The sequence below is a fragment of the Molothrus aeneus genome, chromosome 16 (genome assembly GCF_037042795.1).
Source record: "Molothrus aeneus isolate 106 chromosome 16, BPBGC_Maene_1.0, whole genome shotgun sequence".
Classification (NCBI taxonomy): Eukaryota; Metazoa; Chordata; class Aves; order Passeriformes; family Icteridae; genus Molothrus; species Molothrus aeneus.
This window is the reverse complement of record NC_089661.1, coordinates 9524379-9542972: the sequence shown is the minus strand read 5'-3', so window position 1 is coordinate 9542972 and position 18594 is coordinate 9524379. Positions and strand designations below refer to the sequence as shown.

Below are 18594 nucleotides of genomic sequence, written 5' to 3'. Positions count from 1 at the left end.
CATGTCACTCAAACGCCGCTCCGCCAATGGGCGCGGGGGTGGGCGGGCCGGCGGCGGCGGAGTGGGCGCGCGGCGGGCCGGGAGCCGCCATGCCCGCGATGTACAAGGTGCGGCCGCTGCACAGCGCGGCGGTGCTGGCGGAGCACCTGCCCAGCTGCATGTACCCCCTGCCCAACCTGCACCGCGCCCCCGGCACCGCCGCGCCGCCGCAGGTACGAGCGAGGGGTGGGCGGAAAGACCTGCTTGGGCTGCGGCCCGCGGTGCTCGCTCTGGCGAGGTCAGGCATGCGGCTGCTGGGCCGGTATTCCCTCCGGTGAGAGCCCCAGCTCCGGTAGGGATCGGGAGGAGCCTCCGGTGCCGGAGAGCTCCCGGGGCCGAGTCCCACCGCCTCAGCCCCCAGGAGGGGCCCTGGCTCCCCCTCGCCGTAAGCGGCGCGACCGAGGGTTAAATAAAATCAACGTTTTCAAGAATTTCTCTGTAATGTTTTTAAAGTCTTCCGCAGTTCTCATTTTAACTTTTCTGGGCTCTCGCGTGTGTCCCTGTGGTGGTTTTTGTGTTTGAATGGCCGTGCTGAGCGCCCAGCAGGCCTCGCTCCGTCCTGCTGCATCATCGCTCTGCTGCCTCAGCTCGGGCTCCGGCCAGCTACGCACCCTCAGTCTCAGTTTCTAGTTTCAGTTTCTTTTGCCTTAAATAAGACGAAAACGCCAAATAACTGCGTTACGTAGGTCTAGTTGAACAGCCTCTCTCCAGTGCCAGGAGTGCTTGGCATTCTCACAGGCCGCTTGTGGCCAATTTTAGCTTGATGCCATCCTGGATTTGCTGTGCCCTCGCCCGGCTGATGGTGGAGGCACTGAAGAGGAGTAACTTTGGGGCAGAACTTAACAGAAATGCTGATGAAATGCCTTCCCATTGCAAAGTATGGAATTGTGCACTAACTAAATAATGGCCACTTAAGAGGTCTTCCCTGGTCTTGCCTTTGAGAATATTATGTTAAGTGGATATAAAGATTTTACTTGGATACCTTATCTCTTCATCCATGATAGTTTGGGTTTGTTTAATCGTTACTCAGGATGCTTAGAAATAGGCTATTTGAAAATTTTTCTTTAATGTTATTTTTAAGCTTGTAGACTTAAAACCTGCCACAGGAATATATTTTTCATCTTCTTTTAAAAGATTGTAAGATGAGTTGCTTGTAAGGTAATACAGATTAAAAGCTGCATTGGTATTAACGTATTTTTTCCACTATAATTTATATTCTCTGAGACAAAGACTGAATCCACACAATATACCATCCATCTAAACTTGCAGAGCTTTTTACTTTTATTAACTACCTGATTTGCCAAAGTTTCCTTGTTTGGCCACTGTACCACAGACTTACCAACTTTGCTCTTTTGGGCTGAAAAGAACCTGACAAGCTGTCTTTGATTTTTCAGTCATTGTTCAGCACTTCACTGCCAACTCTGTCTGATTTTGATTGTGTTACAGAGTTTGCTGTAACTAATGGTTTAAAAGAACCTATGAAGCAGGAAGATTTCAGGAATTTATTAAACATGCCATTTCACCACACTCATACAGACGAGAGATTACTGATAGACATAAGCCCGTGGTCTGGCTATTTTGAAAGTCTTTAATCTTTCAAAACTTAACCTTAAGTGAGCTGTAAACTGTTTTGACACTGAGTTGAGTGAATGTGTACATGGCCTTGTTTTTCCCTCTCCTGTAGGAGGAGGCCGACCCATCACTTCAAGCACTTGAATCCCGCCAGGAAGAGATTCTGAAGCGCTTGTATGAACTGAAGAGTGCTGTGGATGGACTCTCCAAGATGATACAAACCCCAGATGCTGACTTTGATGTAACAAATATCATTCAAACTGATGAATTTTCTCCTTTGTCAACAAATGGAGCAGATTTAGATCTGATGCTTGGAAAGGTGAGTTTAGTTGAGCAGCTACATTGGTACTTTCTCAACATTTCATTTTCAGGGCTGGAAGGGGGGCATTAAAACCTGGGACACTCAGAACTCAATACACAACCTACAATTGCCATTTAATTACATGTCAAGGAAGGAATATGTTTAAAGGTTTAAACAAGTTTTAAATGTCTAAGCTTGAATTTATTTACTTTAATATCGTTAGAATTTCAGATACACATATGCATGACTATGTACATTTTGGTGTCAAATGAAAGCAATAGTTATGAGTATGATCTGGAATGTGTCTTACCTGCTGAATGTTTTACTTTCCATTCAGGATTATGGAGCCCTGAAAGATGTTGTCATCAATGCAAATCCTTCTCTACCTCCACTGTCACTGTTAGTGATACACAGTCTGCTTTGTGAACGGTACAAAATATTATCAGCTGTTCACACACATTCATCAGTGAAAAGTGTGCCAGAAAACCTCTTGAAATGCTTTGGAGAGCAGACTAAGAAGCAGCCACGTCATGAGTATCAGTTGGGCTTTACTCTGATTTGGAAAGATGGTAAGAAGGAAATTTGTAGATCAATATTTTACAATAGATGAGAAAATGAAACTTGTGCTATAAACCCTTACACAGAGATGCCTCATTGTCCCTGTGCTGACATATGGTGGATATGAAGAAGCAGGAAACATTTTTGTTCTCTTTTCATAGCTGTGAACCATGCTGGGCCAGAAGAGGAAGATTCTTGTTCATAGTTACTGCTGTTAAAATACATGTGGCATTGACAGGGTTGTTTGTACCCTCTGGTTTTGGGGTTTTTAAAAATGTTTTTTAGTTTCTACAAATAAGGTAACTAGAAGAGAAATTACGGAGGAGATTTGGCTAAATTTTTCAAAAAGTGATCTCTTTATCCCACAAGACTGAAAACTGCTCATCAGGTTAATGATATTAACAGTGGTGCTGGCATCACAAATGTTCATCATGGAATTACCATTCTAGTACTTTCTTTACTATGTTGGATTCACTTTCATTTTTTTTCCTGTTAATTTCAGTTCCCAAACCCCAGATGAAGTTCAGCATTCAAACCATGTGCCCCATAGAAGGAGAGGGGAACATCGCTCGATTTCTCTTTTCCCTGTTTGGGCAGAAGTACAATGCAGTTACCTCGACTCTGATCGACAGCTGGGTGGACACAGCCCTCTTCCAGCTGAAGGAAGGCAGCAGCAAGGAGAGAGGAGCAGTGCTGCGCTCCATGAACGCTGCCCTGGGCAAGAGCCCGTGGCTGGTGGGCAGTGAACTGACGCTGGCCGACGTGGTGGCGTGGAGCGCGCTGCAGCAGACGGGCACGGCCAGCAGCGCCCCCGCCAACGTGAACAAGTGGATGAAATCCTGTGAGAATCTGGCACCTTTCAGCTCTGTGATGAAGCTACTCAAGTGAGCCCCTACCTTTCACAGTGATGTTGTTTTAATCTTACTCCACCTCATGTCTGCTGTAATGTTTGAGTCCTTTCTGAGATGTATTTTAGGTATTACAGTTGGACAGAATCCTAAAATAATAAAAGCATTACAGCTGCCTTTTGTGTGTGACCTTCCTTTTTGTAACTCTTGTGTAACACGGCTACGGTATGTAAATTAATCCTACATAAACACAGGCTGTGCTCTTAGTTTTTCCACTGCAACGTGATTCTTTTCTCAGGAGCCTTTGGTCAAGGCAAAAGGATAAATACCTTTTAAGAACAGACAGCCAAATGAAAATGCATTGAAGTATTTTATGTAAAAAAAGAAACATATAACTTAACACACGATCAAGGATAGTTCTTCCTGTACTTAAACAGGAGAACCTTGTCTTGTTTGTTCATCTTGCTCTTCAGAAAGCTGTCTTATTGTCTCCCTCAGCTTCTCTATTTCTTCTTCTTGCTGTCTCACCTTCTGTTGGAGGTTAGAAATAACCTGAAAATGAGAGTCAGTTTACTTCATTTATAGCTAAACAAGGATATAAAGCCTTATTGCCCTACTTGAATTGTGCTTGCAATCCACTACAGACACAGTGCAGCAGCACTCAGCTATTCTGCATTGGAGTGACTATAACTAAAATCCACAAAGCAGTGGGGCATGGAAAGGAAAAATTATTAGAAGAATCTGCAGATGTGATGAAAAGCTTTGAAAGCTTTTCTGACCTATAAAAATGCCTCTCAACTGTAGTCTTCAGAAAGTTGCCTAAAGTTAATGACCAGCTATCTCACTGCAAAGACACCAGAAATAATACAGTGGCCTAAACACTGTAATCAGAAAAAGAGTCTTAAGAGGAACGTGTGATTAAGTTCAAAGCCAAACACATGTAATGCAGGCAGGGATACAAAGGGCATTTTCTTTTTATGTTCCTTTAGGCTGGAAGGGTTGGGGTTGCTGGCAAAAGTTACCTGGTCTGTGGTGTGGAAGAGTTCACTGTCCCGGAGCTGAGGCGCTGTCGGGCGTTCTGCAGCCCTTGGACTGGTGAGGAGTTTCACGTACTTGGCCTGAGTAGGCCATTTCTTGTAGAAAGGGGGAGGAATCTGGCCAGTCCTTAAATGTGTAAGGACTTCTGTTCTTTCCATTTCTGTTCCAAATGGTTGGAAGAGTTCTAGCAGGACAACACCCAAGCTGTACATGTCTGACTGTTAATGGGGTGAAGAGAAAGTTCTGGGATAATTGCTGTTTTAACTTAGTGGGCTTCTTTTTCTCATAAAATCATTATGTGAAAAAGTTTCACAACAGTGAAGTTTCATGATTATATGAAGAGTATCATGACACTTCTAAACACAAATTCAAATCTATATATTATTTTATTATTTACTATGTTATCAACATAGCAAAAAAAAAGTTTTGCTTTAACTGCAAACAAGAAGGGAAAGTTGAAATCCGTGTTTCAAGAAAAACACTAGGAGTGACAGTAGGAGGAATGTTAATGTATTTGCCAATTGAAAGGCTTGATTTATTTCTATTATCTAGGATGTTAATAGAGAAAACAAGAAACAAAACAAAGTTCTCTACCTTGAAATCATAGTGAGATCCCTGCAGTTGTTCTGGTGAGGCATAGAGGCAGGTCCCCACTCCTGAAGTATGTGTCAGTCCTTTGAAAGGCAATTGAGACTTAGCAAGTGTTGTTACCCTTGCAAGTAACAGTTCAATGATTTTAATGCCATAGAAACTTAAACACTGAAAGCCATGACGCTTTCTTCTCTTACCATTTATCCGTTCTGTCAGAAACCCCTGGTCTGCATCATCCCAAAGAAGGTCCTTGCAGGCTAATCCAAAATCACCTATTTTTACCTGATGATCTGATCCATGTAGAAAGATATTTCTAGGCTGCAAATGAAGACAGAATACAATTAAGAAATATGTCTACATAAAGAATTACAGAATTTCAGCTGTTTCAAAGTCTGTAAAATACAGTGTTTCACAGGTATAAGATGATTATTTAACATTTTTAGTAGTGGGAGAGAAAAAATAGTCATTGCTGATACCAAATCATGTGCTGGCAACACCATTTTGGCTAAAAGACCATATACCTAGAACAAGAAAAAAAAGGAAGAAAAGCAAAACAGAAAAAACCCAAGATTTAGTGAAAACATGAAGTACATTTTTTTCCCCCAACAGAAATTGGGAAATTTGCAGAACAGGAACAGGCAGAGTGGACAGTAAATTTGTCCAACTGATGTAGCAGGAAGGATGACTAAATATCATTGGGCTAGACATAATACAACCCAAAATACACTTTTCTGTATGATAAGCAGCTGCAATATGCTACTTGGTTCTGAGAAGCTGCTAGAAAAAAAAAAAAAGCAGATTATGACAGACTTGAGAGCTCTGACTCCGAAAACTGAAACAGTTTTTATCCATATATTTTGGTTTTAGGATCACTAAGAAGGAGAAATGCCAGCTTTATGTACCTAGAAAAATTCCTCAACTTGTTCAGGTGGCACAAAGGAAATACTTGGTCTTTTATTAGTGTATAAAGGAGATGTGAATAGTTTAAAAAGAGATGGGCAATCTCCATTCTTTTCCTTTATTCAGTGCAGATCAAATGTAAAAGATGCAGCACTGTTGAACAAGTTGCTAGGCTTCTCATATCCACTGAAGTAAAAACATATCCAAGACACCCACCCACTGGGCTTCTGTTCTCAGAAATTCACACACTGAAAGACTTTCTTAGAATGTTATCCCAGAAATTACAGTCTCTGCTAGGTATCTGCAAAATCACCATTAGAGGAATATATGGTGAAAACCACAAGAACTGGCTCAAAACCAGGTCTGCAGTAACTGTATGGAATTCTGGAATTCTTTATATAACTACCAGACTTTGGACAATAAGGCCAGGATGATGCTAAATGGGGAAGCAAAATGAAAAACTGTTCACCCTGGAACAGTTGACAGAAAAATGAAAATTAATCCAGAGTGAAGATTGTGTGCTTTCAAGTAGTTCCAAGCTTCCACATGTGAAGTTTTAATAATCATGATTTCTTCATACAGCTGCTGTATCAGATGCAAAAAACCTGAGTAGGAAGCAAAGTAGGAAAATGCACATTCACTTCCTTGCTATTCAGGTCTATCAGTAAGCAAGCAACTTACTGATATAAGTTGAAACATATTAAATATGTTCTATAGAACATATTTTCAAAAGCTAACTGTATGCAGTTAGCAAACTGAAGTGTAGTCAACGGGTTTTGTTAATTTTTGTAATTACCTAAAATACTCTTTTTTTAGGTAATTAGTTCCTATCCTGATTAAGGAAAGACAGATAAAACCAATCTGACCAGGCTTGTTTCTGAAGGAAAAAGGCTTCAAAGGAGAAAACACCTCCAGAGCTGAAAATCCACTTGTAAGTCAGTGGAACAGTACTGTTCTGATAGTAAGGAAAGCACGGTACTGCTATGGAGGAGATTATGTATTTTCTCATATGTAACAACTGAATTCTTAAGAGTCCAGGTCATCTCTAATGCAACTATGAAGCTGCTTTCACTCTTCCATTATGTAAATTGTCTGTTTTTTCTTCAACCTCAATTAGTATCTTGATGAACTTACTTTAATGTCTCGATGCATCACTCCCATGCTGTGGATATAGCAAACTCCTTCCACTACCTCCTGGAAAATCTTCATTGTCCAGCGAACATCCACAACATGGTATGGACCTTAAAACAAATTTTTTCACCTGGTTTTACTGAGTTATGTAAGATTATGGTGGTAATCTGCTTGAATTATGTTTATTATGCTGTGGAATAAATTTTTAACAGAATGAGTGTATTTTAAATATGGACTTTGCCATGCTTCTCTCAAGATATTATTTCTAAATCAGCCAAAAGTCACTAACATCAAAATTCCAAAAAGGGAAGTTCAGGGAACATGAATATCTTCCTGAAGAGATTCTTCCAAACCCCATCAGATAGTTATTTGATTATGAATTTAGCAAACTTTTGACTTTCACATAAATCCTGACCTAGCATGAAAAGTACAGTTCCAGATAAAATCATAAGAATTTATGTAGTGACATGCTGTCTGTATTGCTTTGCACTCTTCTTGTTTTATTCCTAACCCTTCTGCTGCTGTGCCACCCTCTGAAATTCCTCAATCTCCTCTGGCTGTAGCTGTCCTAAATAAACTTAGCACCTCCTTGTTTTGACCATTTTTCCCATTACTATTTTATTAAACTATATTGTTTCCCTGCTCTAATGAACCATAGTTAACATGTCTTTTTGAACACTCACCATTTACTCACATTGGATTTCTAATCTCTTCATGTCTAACCTATGATAATCACCTTTTCCATGAAAAGGTGTGAAAACAGCATTTTGCAAGCTCAAATGCCATCATAATTCTGTCATTTCCTGGAACATCATCATTTAGCTCATAAAAGCTAAAATATTATGATGACAGGAGAGATTAGTGGAAGTCAGCTGACAGTTTGCTGGCAAACCTGTCTCTATGAATGAAAACAACAGATTTACCTTAATAGTGATTAAAACCAAGAGAAAACATTAATCACACATTTTGTTTTACAACCTGATGTGCATAAGCTGCTTTTATACAATCACCCCAGATTGTACAAGTCTCTACTGCTTTAAGAGCATTGGATTTGTTCTTCCAAATGTCAACAGTTATGATGACTGCTTGGTAGGAGGGCATGAGAACCCCCTGGTCACTCAGAAAAAGTCAATGTTACATTCTTTAACCTATTACAAATTAACCTGTCTGGATCAAATGATATCATTGTATCTTCTGCAGCAGATAAATGAGCCTTTAACCAGCTTTCTGAGAAGCAGCAGATTCTGTCAATAAAAAACTCTGTTCCAAATAAGGAGTATTGCCCAGACACTGATCTCCCCTGGTAACAACGATGCCTCAGGCATTCAGTCATTCTTTTTTGAGGAGCTGTCTAAAACTCAGGAATTTCAATTCTTTTACTAACATCTATCATGCACAAATTCAATACAAGCTGCTATTCGATTAAGTGAATAAAGAATTTAATAAAGATCTGTATTATAAGCTGCTGAAGTAAAATAAAATTAGATAACTGCTTGTCAAATTACCAAAAAAAATATTTGCTTTACAATGAATAAGACAGTGATGAATCTTACTAGAAGTGTCCTCTGATCTTTTGTTACATCTTTTATTACGGTCAGCAATCCAGTCCCACAGGGATATTTCACACAACTGCATTTGTATATGAAGCATCAAGTGATATTCCACCTAACAGAAAAATAATGGTCCATAATTTTGCCATTGTAACATGAACAGGATTTCCTTAGTTATTTTTTTTTAAATAAATAAACACAAAATTTATTAAACAAAAACAGGTGCCAAAAGGACATCAAGTATAGTATTAGTAATCTACTGCACTCAAGAAGCAGATGCAACAATGCTATCTAGCTTTGGGGAGTTTTTTCCTTTTTTCTCAAATTTTAACAATTGTTATATGATAAATGCTAACAAAACTGCCAGATGCATCTTTGAAATTGGAGTTTGAAACCTTCTAGAAATACTAAACAGATGTTTATGCCAGCTTAATCAATATAAAATAGCAGAAAAAAAAATCAACTTCTTCATACAGAATTTTATGGAATGAGAGAATTGTTTAGGTTGGAAAAGGCCTTTGAGTCCAACTGTTTGATTTTTTACCATAAATATGTAGCTCAGTTTCTGGTAAAGGACCAGTTCATCTGATAACCTGGACAACTCAAGCAGACACCTTTAAAACTGGGTTTCTTCCAAGAGGGAACTCCAAGTGATAGCAAAAGCCTGAAGCATTCCAGAGCTGGCTTGTTATACAAAACATAGCAGTGGTATGGTATAAATGACAATAAGATTTTAGAAGCACAAGTGATTCACTGCTCAAATCTGCTTTTATCTCCTTCCCATGTACTCCTACACTGCAGGGGCACCACATGACACACCAAAACACTTTCACCATTAACAGCTGCTTTACCTTGCCTTAGTGAAAGCTAAATATTTTCAATTTTGATGAGGCTGTTTAATGCAGCAGTACTACTTTTTATTCATGCAGGTACTTTGAAAGGACTCTAGAGGCCTAACACATGGAAAGTTCCTCACAGATGCTGAGCTTTGCCAGCTCCTCTGGTCAGCTTCTTGCAATGATGTTACCCACATAATAAAATTTGTCTGAACTCTTGGCTCTACTTGCAGTCATTCCATTCTTCTAAATTTATTGTTATAAATCATTCATTTTCACTGTCTACTGAACTACTTTAAAAACATCACCAAATTAGACAGCAGATAAGGATACTTAAAGAGAACTGTATTTACCTCAAACTCTCCACAGAGTGCTACCTCATTTTTGGAGCATCCTTCAGAGCAGGACTTGCTTTCAGAGCAGGACTCACTTTCAGTGCTAGCACCTTGATCCAGACTGGAATGAGGTCCCCATGTTGAATGATTGTCCATATCAGTTGATAAACTGTTATCATTATTTACAAAGCCTTCTTGTAGTTCTGTGGATAATTCACCTTTATTTGGTTTCTCACCTTCTTTGCTATTGCTGTTTGTAAAGTCATTCCTCACATCCACATTCTGCACTGATTCTCTATTCACATTTCTAAGACTGGTACTGTCACAGGACTTCTTTTCTTCTGAGGTAAGGTCAGCAAAGATAATTGAACTACCACTTTCCACACTCTGGATGTGACAGTGATCACTGAAAACAACAAAGGCAGAGAAATCCAAATTAGTGCACAGTTTCATACCATCTGTGATTCACCATACTGATTTTTTTCCCCAATTGCAAACAGCATTCCCAAGTAAGAGTTCAGCTGCTTCCCCACATAAAACTCCAGGGTTACATAACTGTCAGTGCAGGCTCCAGCTGATTTAATACTTTCTACCAGCAGGTATTTTGGACAGCTGTCCCAGACAGCAATGTCTCACATACACAGCTGAAGCTAAAGTTGAATGTGTTACCACTGAGATTAGTAATACTCACTTGCTATTGTTTTGCTCCAGAACTAGTGGCTGCAACTCCATTACTGTTTTACCTGTTGGATGCAAAGATAAATATGGTATTTCATAAAACAAAGAATGTATCCACATATTTACTAAAAATTACTATTTAAGCTAGAGCACCTCACTTAATTTAACTTTGTTACCTGTGGATAGCTCTAGATTATTTCTGCTGCTGCAAAAGTGCCTTGTTAAGTCTACTGAGAAGCTACCCTAACATCTAATTCATTTATCTTTAAATGAAAAGAAAATATACACTGTACAAAGTCAATAAAAGGGTTGTACTGGGCTTTCATAAATATCTACTTAGACTTCATCTTTCAGAAGTCAGCCTGTTCAAAGCAGGGGTTTACAATGTAGAGAATAACACACAGTTAAAGAAGCAGCTCCACAAGGCATCACCCCTCACATCACACTGCTGCTGTTTTGAAGACACTTGATATCTTGGAAATGATTGTCATTAAAATTGTATTTTTATATGAAAAGGCTGTTTCAGCACACAGAAGCAAATATAAAACAATCTTGTAAGGCAAGGGAAACTATTAAGTACCACAGAAGCTGCCTAGAGATTTCATTATGCACTTCCATTAAATACTTATGAAGGACCCCCAGCATTAAAAAATTGCTTCCCTTGATTCTCTGGATCATTGGTTAAAAAGTTTTGCCTGTTTTACTCTACTGTCAATTTCCTATGCACTTATGCATTTTCTTTTGTGCTTATGGCTGGCTGGGCAACAAGTCAGTGACTTGGAAAGCAATAAAGTTATACAGAGCATAACCAAACCTCCCACTAGGAGAGGATCAAAGGATTTAATTGCTAAAGGCATTCCAGGAAAGGACTAGAAAGGGACCAATGGATTAGGGTTACAAAGGGAACAAAGGACAGAGTGTGCAAAGAGCTGAGAACAAAGAACCTGAAGAGAAAAACCAAGAAGAAGGTGTAAAATAACACAAAAGTAGATAAATTCTCACCAGTTACAGACAGTAGCTGATATACAAAAAAATCCAATTGCTTTGTCAGTGCAGGACTACGAAACACAATTCATCAAATTTAAAAAGTCTAACTTGGAAAGCAAAATAAAGAGGTTCTGGTGGGGGGGGGGGTTATCATTAAAAGTATGTATTTCCAGGTTCTTTTATTTTTTTTAGATCTTTTCCAGATCTGAAGAGAAGCATACTGGGATGCTTCTTCTAGTGCTGTTACATCTCTGAGACTTCAAAACATAGTTGGAAATGTGTGGGGTTTTTGTCCTATTCATCACTTTCCCCCCAATATCTGAGGCAGCTCATTCCTCAGCATTCATTCTTCATCAACTCACCACTTCTTACATTAAAAGGTTTTCACTGCATTTCACTGATCTTCACACAATTTTAAATTCATCCTCATATATTACCACAAGTAAAGCTGGTATTTCCACAGTTCCAAATTTATCACTAAGTAACAGATAAATTATTTGGTAAGGAGGGATTGAATGCACAGAAGGACCCGGTGATCACCAGTAATTTCCCTTTCTTTTAAGGAGGGGAAAAAATAGTCATTTTATCAGAGAAGTAATACTCTCCTGAAAACAGCAGTAACAGAGGTTGTAGGATGCAAGCAAGAATTACACAATGAGCTGTACTTCCCTTTTGGATGCACTGTTTGAACTTGTTCCATCCAAGCAGTGTGATAGCCTACAATATTGGGATGCTGCAGCCCAGCCAGCACTTTGACTTCTCGGAGCACCTAAAAAGACCAAAAAACCCACAGTGTGAGACTCCTTTATTCTGTGTGCTTAGTAAACATAAAAGGTAACAAAAAGAGAGTTTCTTAGAGAGAAAGAACAGATAAAATTGTTACAGTAACAGAAAAAAAATTGAAAGCTTTAAAACAAATGGATTTGCATCATTGCAGAGATTACCAAATTCAAGTAATTAAATAGTGCTTTTAATGGACTTCAATGCATCTCATTTACTTTTTTTCTACTAGGTACTGGTAGGTTCAAGCCCTTAGAAATTCAGAATGCATAATAACTTGTGTTAGCTGCATTAATAAACTAGAACAGAATAAGCTACAGAGGAGTTAAAACAGGGACAAAACACAGGAAGATGAATACCTTCATGCAATCTCTTCTTGTAGCCTTCTTAATTTTAATTTTTTTAATAGCATAGAACTGACCATCTAACTTGTTTCTGACCTGAAAACAATTGCAATAGGAGAAAATTAGATGTTAATTTGCTTAATGAAATCCTTTTGAATCCACTATTTTCTAAAATTTTATTTCTGCACCCCATTCCTATGGAATATCACCTGTATCAGGGAATGAAACTGGGATTAGGCCCCTGCTGTCATACAGGGATACTGATAGGTCCTGATAATGGTCAAACAGGTCCTCAATAAATAAGTGAGACCACATTTGTCATTTCCACATGGCACACACCTCATGGGAAACCTTGGGCTGGCCATACACTACAAGTACTTGACACAATTCAACATTGGCTTGGACAGTTTATGCTCATACTGAGGCTCATTTTTTAAAAGCAGCCACAACTGAAGCATTGGGGAGTGCAGGCCAATCACTTCTGATGCTGTGTAGAGTCAATATATCATAATAACTCACATGTCAAATAAGGAGCTTTCATTCACTTTAAAAGGGTCAAAATACACAAAGTAAAACATCTGATATATCCTGCTTCTGGCAAACAAAACTAACAGCAACTGAGCAGCTTTTGAAATGAAACACCAACTTTCTTCTAAGGTACAGATTTCACCGCTTTTATTCAAAAAACATTTGGCAGTACAGCTAAAAGAGTAACTCCAAATTCCAGCAAAAAACTAGATATAAACAGAGTAGCCTTATGTGGGAGGTAAAGAATACCTTGTATACTTTGCCATATCCTCCACTTCCTAGCCTCGCAACCTCCTCAAATTCATTCAAGTATCGTGAAGTCTGTGCTTCAAAGAGAACTTCTTTTTCCCTAATTGAGAAAAGTTAGGCTGCATTAAACTAAATTACAACTTACAAGTAAGATACAGCTGTACACATGCTAAAAATATTATTCATGTTATGAAAAGAAGAAAGTACTTTGATATTACCATACTGAACCAGCCTGAGTTTCAGTATGTTTCAGTAAATACTGAAAACCAGCAGACAGAAGACCAGGCATATGTGCTACAAATCCATACTCTGTTTCATTTACAAATCTGTGTTCAAATCTGTGTTCAGGTTATTTCTTTTACATTGGTGCCTAACAAATTGTTTTCCTAAACAGGGGCACTGACTGCAAGAGTTGTACTGAAGAACAAATTATCACCACATCATTTTGAGAATTTGGAGAAATCTTTGCCATTTTTTCTGTTTCACAGCCAAAATATGAAATGCAGTATTAATTAAATATAGAGTGGAGCACAGAACTTTAGAGAAAGAGCTAATTTAGTATTTCTACATGCTTTGAATACATACCCAATTGCAAGAGACTCTCCGTTATCAAGTTCCTATGAAACAACAAAATCCAACATAAAAACATGCCATATAAAAAGAATAACAGGTCTGCTGTGCCAGTGGCATGGACAGCTTCATCAAAACAGAAACTCCAACCTCCTTGGAAGAAAATGAGGTTGTGACAGGCATTCACATGCTGCAGAGAGCTTCACCAAATGAAAGTATTATTATCCCACTGGTAATCTGTTAACATCTCTCTGCTGGAGAAATTACTGCCCTTTTAGAGTTCTGCTGGCAAACAGGATAAAATGAGGACTCTAAGATGTGCTTAAAACAAAACTAACTAGCTTAGTTCAAGCAGAGAGATAAGCAGACAGGTCTGATTCAGCCTGAAGTACAAGCACACAAACTACACCCTCCACTAATATAAACATGAGAGTGTTAGCAACACCTTGCCTTTGTTTATAAACATTTTAACTTACTTTATTATTACTATTTAATAAGGTACAAAATATTGATGGCTTCAAAAACTGGTTTGCACCTACAGAACCAGAGCATGCCATCCCAAAGAGCTAAGGAATTATTTTGTATAATTATTAAAAAGACCCAATCCAACATTAAAAGAACCCCTAAACAAAAGCTCCTTCCTGCAGAGGGAGCCAAAGACATGTAACAAAGCTTACCCCTTTAAGCACTCGTTGATTAGCTGCTTTCATCAGCTCAGTAACAGCTCTGTTGTGCTGCAGTCTTATAGTACTAAATTCATCACAAAAGACAAAAGGGGAGAGTAACCCTGTTCTGGTGAAAGTCTGACGAAGAACTGCACAAAGGAACAGAGAAAGGTCAGAAAATATTAAATAAACCCAATCCAATAAGACCACATAAAGTTTTTAAACATGAGATCTTATTTGAAAGATAACATGACTGAAAAACTGAATAATCCCTCCTGCTCTAGTGCTGTTCCTGTATCCTTAGCAATTAAAACTAATTCAAACCAAACTAGAGCTGCTCAATGGGAATCCCTTCACAAAATACAATTATTTGCCATGCCTTCCATGGTCACAACTGTATCTCCTCTGCCTCCTCACCTCAACAGATGAGTTAAACAAACACTTTCATTTTCACTTTCACCCATTCACTTACATTTTACTTTTGGACTGATTTTGATCAGTGAAAAGAAAAAATCAAAGCAGGTTCACAATTATGAGGATGGATTTATAATCAAAAGTGGTAATGTCAAGATTTTCTAATTTCCACCCAAACCCACACGTGTGCACACACTCATAATACAGAATGAAGTCACTCCCTTCCACCACTTCATCTTTCATATGGAGTAAAACAGTTGTGGCAAACATCCCTCAGAAATGCTGGAGATGGGTGCAACTGTGATGTTATAAATGGCATAAATTTAACTATGAAAAACATATTTTATTTTCTATAGTCGTGTAAAGTAGGGACAAAACCCTAGAATGCTTTCTTAAATGCACTAAGTATACACCTAAATGAACAAAGTACCAATGGTAAGTCATATACCAAGATCTTTTTAAAAATGTGAATTCCTTGAATGATATCAAGAGATTTTATGTCAAAATAAAGAACTTGTAAAGGTATTTACTCAGATTTTCACAGAATATAATTTTGAAATGTTTAGTGAAAACTCTACTGCAACTATTTCTTGATAAATATTTTATTAAATTCCTATAATACTAGCATTTTTAGATTACGTGTAACAGTAATATAATTTACCCTGATACCCTTCTCATGATGCAACTCACACGATCTAGCTGAAACAGAACTGTCAGATCCTTACATCTACAGCAATATGCTGTTACTGTTTTCAAAAATAAGACAAGGTGTCATTGCCAATTTAGTTGATTTAAGTTATTCATCCCCTTCACAGAATCGTTCTTGTCCCAGCGGGATGAAACCTACAGCTTTGCATTGGTATTACACCGTAACTCTACACAGAAGGCTCTGGTACACACTGCAGTGAGGCAGTTGGAGAGACACGAATGAACTCCTCTTACTAACTTCGGAACAAGCCCCTGGAGTGAACGGGGTTGTGCGTGTACATGTGGCAGAGATGCTCCAGCAGTGACACAAGCAGCAGCTGGTTCTGGATGGTCGAAGTGAACTTCACAAATTTTTGCGAACTGTTTGCAACTCGCAGCTCCGCCGGCACATCCGAATCTGGAACAGGACAGTCAGACGAATGAACTTTGGCCTCAGTACACACCCATTTACCTAAACACGAAAACAATGTACAGCCACACAGCTTCATCACAGCCCCGGCTCACAGAGGCAGCACCCAAGCTACCAAGCTGCCAACTGAGCGAGTGGCTTTAAGAGGCTAATTAGGAACTTAATTAATTTTTTTAAGTGTGCACAGAAAGCAGCTACCCGGGGAGGCCGAGGCACCCCAGCCCGAGGCAGGGGGAGTTCGCACGGCGGCCTCAGGGCAGGGCGCTGCTGAGGGCCTGCCCGCTCTTGCATCACCTCTGCGGCCGCCGCTGCCTCAGAGCGGCGGGGAAGGACGGGAAGAGGAAGACGACGGTTCTACCCTCCTTCCCTCCCTGCCAGCCGGGGGAAAGGCGCCATTTCCCCGCTCGCCCACAGGGCTGCCGCCGGCCCCGCTTACCGTCAAAGCGCGGCTCCGGGCTCTCCTCAGGGAACTCGATGGCGGGCACCGGCGCCCGCATGGCCGCAGCCCTCCCGCCCCTCACATGCCGGGCACCGGGATCCCATCCGCTGCAGCCGGCGGGGCCCGCCCGGCCCGCCGTGGGCGGCTCCGGGGGCCGGGCCAGCGTTTATGGCCGCTCTTTGGGCGCGGAGAGATAAAACATGGACTGGAGGGATAAACCCGAGAGGGGAACCTTCGGCCCAAGAGGCGGGGACGGGCGGGCAGGAGCTCGTACCGAAGGTCTGCGGCGGGGAGCGGAGCGTCCCCTCCCCTCCGCACGGGGACCGACACCGCCCGCAGCCCGCGTGAGCCCCGCGCCCGGACCGGGGGTCGCCGAGCCCCCTCTAGCGGCTCCCGGCCGCGGCACAGGGGCGGTGCCGGTCCCCGTGTGACCCGGAGGCGCTCGCTGCTCCCCCCGCCGCCGCCGCCGCCTCCTCTCCTCCCCCCGCCCGCCTGCCCGGCCGGCGCCGGGCCCCGGATGCAAGAGGCCGGCGGAGGGACGTCATTGTTCCCCGACGGACTGTAACAGTAGGCGGAGCGGGCCGGGCTGAGGCGGGGGCTGCGGCGAGGGGGACCCGGCAGCGCCGAGTCAAGCGGGGCCGAGCCAGGTAATGGGGCTGGGGGGCAGCGCCGGGCCCGGCGGCGGCCCCGGCACAGCCCGGCGGCACCGCGTGCGCCTCCCGCCTGGAAATCAATGGGCCGGGGGGAGGGGCCGGCCCGGGAAAGGGAAGGGAAAGCGACCGGCGGGAGCAGCCGGCTCAGCCCAGCCCACCGCGCCGGGGCGCGGGCCGGGCGCTCGGCCGCTGCCCTCCTGGCTGGCGGGCAGCCGGAGGGGGTGGGACCCCCGGGCGGGGCGGGGCGCCGTCCCCAGCACGCGGCGGAGGGACCCAGCCCCGCTGCCGCCGCCACCCCCTGGGCCGGCGGGACCGGCCCCCTCCCGGCGCGGCGGTGCTCCCTCGCCCGCCCGCCCTCTCCGTTACGCGCCGGGGTCCCGCCGGCGCCCGCATCTCCTTCCTTCTACTCCTGCCGCTGTCGGCGTGGGAGACTCGGCGTGGGTCCTCCGCGTCCCGGCGCAGGCGGGAGGGCGGCCGGGACGCCCCGGCCCCGCGTCCCGCGGCGGGAGCGGCGCTGCGCCCCGCCTGGCCCCGCGTTGTTCCCGCTCAGCGCGGCGGTGGTGGCTGCCGCGGCCCCTCCGCCCCGTGCCCGAGGGGCTCCGCGCTCGCTTCGCCGCCCCCCCACCCGCGTTGCCATGGGCACGGAGCCGCCGTTGGGCGCCGCCGCCGCGGTCCTGCCCCCGGGCCGGGATGGGACGCGGGCCCGGACAGGTCAGCACGGGGCCGGGCGGCGGAGGCGGCATGGCATGGGCGGGGAGCCGCGGGGCTGGGGGGCCGGGCGGTGTGACGGGTAGAGGAAGAAGGGCGAGGCGGGAGCTCCTTCAGGGCCGGTTCCCGGCCCCCTTCGCCTGCGTGTCGGGCTGGTTTTGTTTTGTGTGTGTTTGGGCTCTTGCCGCGCTGAGTGCGGACATGTTGCGTGCGGTGCCCGTCCCTGCCCCTGCCAGCGGCCTCTTACTGCCGGTGTCAGCACGTTTTGGGGAAGCGGGACCCCTCAGAAGGGCAGAGCGAGGGAAAGCGGGTCGGTGCTGCGGGCTTGGCGCTGGCGGGGCGGGCGGTTCGGTTGTGAGCGGGCTCCGGGGCTCGGGGCCGCCCGGAGCGAGGCGCTCGCGGGCGCTCGCGGCGCCGGGCTCGGTCCCGCCACAAGCAACGGCCCCGGGACACGGAGCTTGGAGCTGCCCCGCGCCGAGCGCTCCCCGCCGCCTGCTCTGCCAGGGTAAAAGCATTAATCACTTTCGCCTCTGCTGCCTTTAATTTTGTAACGAAAGTAAAACCAGCGCGGGGCGTGTGTTTGTGTTCTGCGCTGCCCGGGGTTGTTTTTGCTGCCGGCGGCGTGTGCGCTGCGGTCGGTGATGTAGCGGGGTGACTCTGCCTGGGCTTCTGCTGGAGCAGTTTCCTCCTGCTCCTTGTTTGTGCCTCGGTGTTGCCGTGTGCCGCTCTTGTTTTGTGACACTCGCTGCTGGAAGTGTTTGGT

The 18594-nt window shown here is 43.4% G+C and overlaps 3 protein-coding genes across 3 annotated transcripts in view; 2 read left to right on the top strand and 1 right to left on the bottom strand.

The window, feature by feature from the left end:
* Positions 1 to 50: 50 nt before the first annotated feature.
* Positions 51 to 3494, top strand: AIMP2 (aminoacyl tRNA synthetase complex interacting multifunctional protein 2). The gene is made up of 4 exons (XM_066561051.1): positions 51 to 212; positions 1724 to 1930; positions 2250 to 2481; positions 2973 to 3494. Exons 1-4 carry the CDS (start codon positions 90 to 92, stop codon positions 3356 to 3358), a joined length of 948 nt encoding a protein of 315 aa, XP_066417148.1. The 5' UTR covers positions 51 to 89; the 3' UTR covers positions 3359 to 3494.
* Positions 3495 to 3669: 175 nt separating this feature from the next.
* Positions 3670 to 17015, bottom strand: EIF2AK1 (eukaryotic translation initiation factor 2 alpha kinase 1). The gene is given in 17 exon segments (XM_066561049.1): positions 3670 to 3870; positions 4341 to 4574; positions 4951 to 5030; positions 5145 to 5265; positions 6982 to 7088; positions 8532 to 8643; positions 9718 to 10105; positions 10391 to 10444; positions 12036 to 12133; positions 12504 to 12584; positions 13266 to 13365; positions 13851 to 13882; positions 14513 to 14649; positions 15861 to 16019; positions 16468 to 16551; positions 16554 to 16961; positions 16964 to 17015. Coding segments are annotated over 17 exon segments (2370 nt in total). The 3' UTR covers positions 3670 to 3747.
* The window catches only part of USP42 (ubiquitin specific peptidase 42), an 18337-nt gene continuing 16752 nt past the window's right edge, over positions 17010 to 18594 (top strand). Inside the window, exon 1 of the mRNA XM_066561047.1 lies at positions 17010 to 17117. The gene's annotated coding sequence lies outside the window, so the exon portion shown is untranslated. The remainder of the gene's footprint in view (positions 17118 to 18594) is intronic.

What these genes read in the sequence shown, in the direction of transcription:
- AIMP2 (XM_066561051.1), top strand. Translation starts at nt 90, where the DNA reads ATGCCCGCGATGTACAAGGTGCGGCCGCTGCACAGCGCGGCGGTGCTG. An exon ending in TAGATCTGATGCTTGGAAAG is followed by an intron (nt 1,931 to 2,249) that starts GTGAGTTTAGTT and finishes CTTTCCATTCAG; the next exon opens with GATTATGGAGCCCTGAAAGA. An exon ending in TACTCTGATTTGGAAAGATG is followed by an intron (nt 2,482 to 2,972) that starts GTAAGAAGGAAA and finishes TGTTAATTTCAG; the next exon opens with TTCCCAAACCCCAGATGAAG.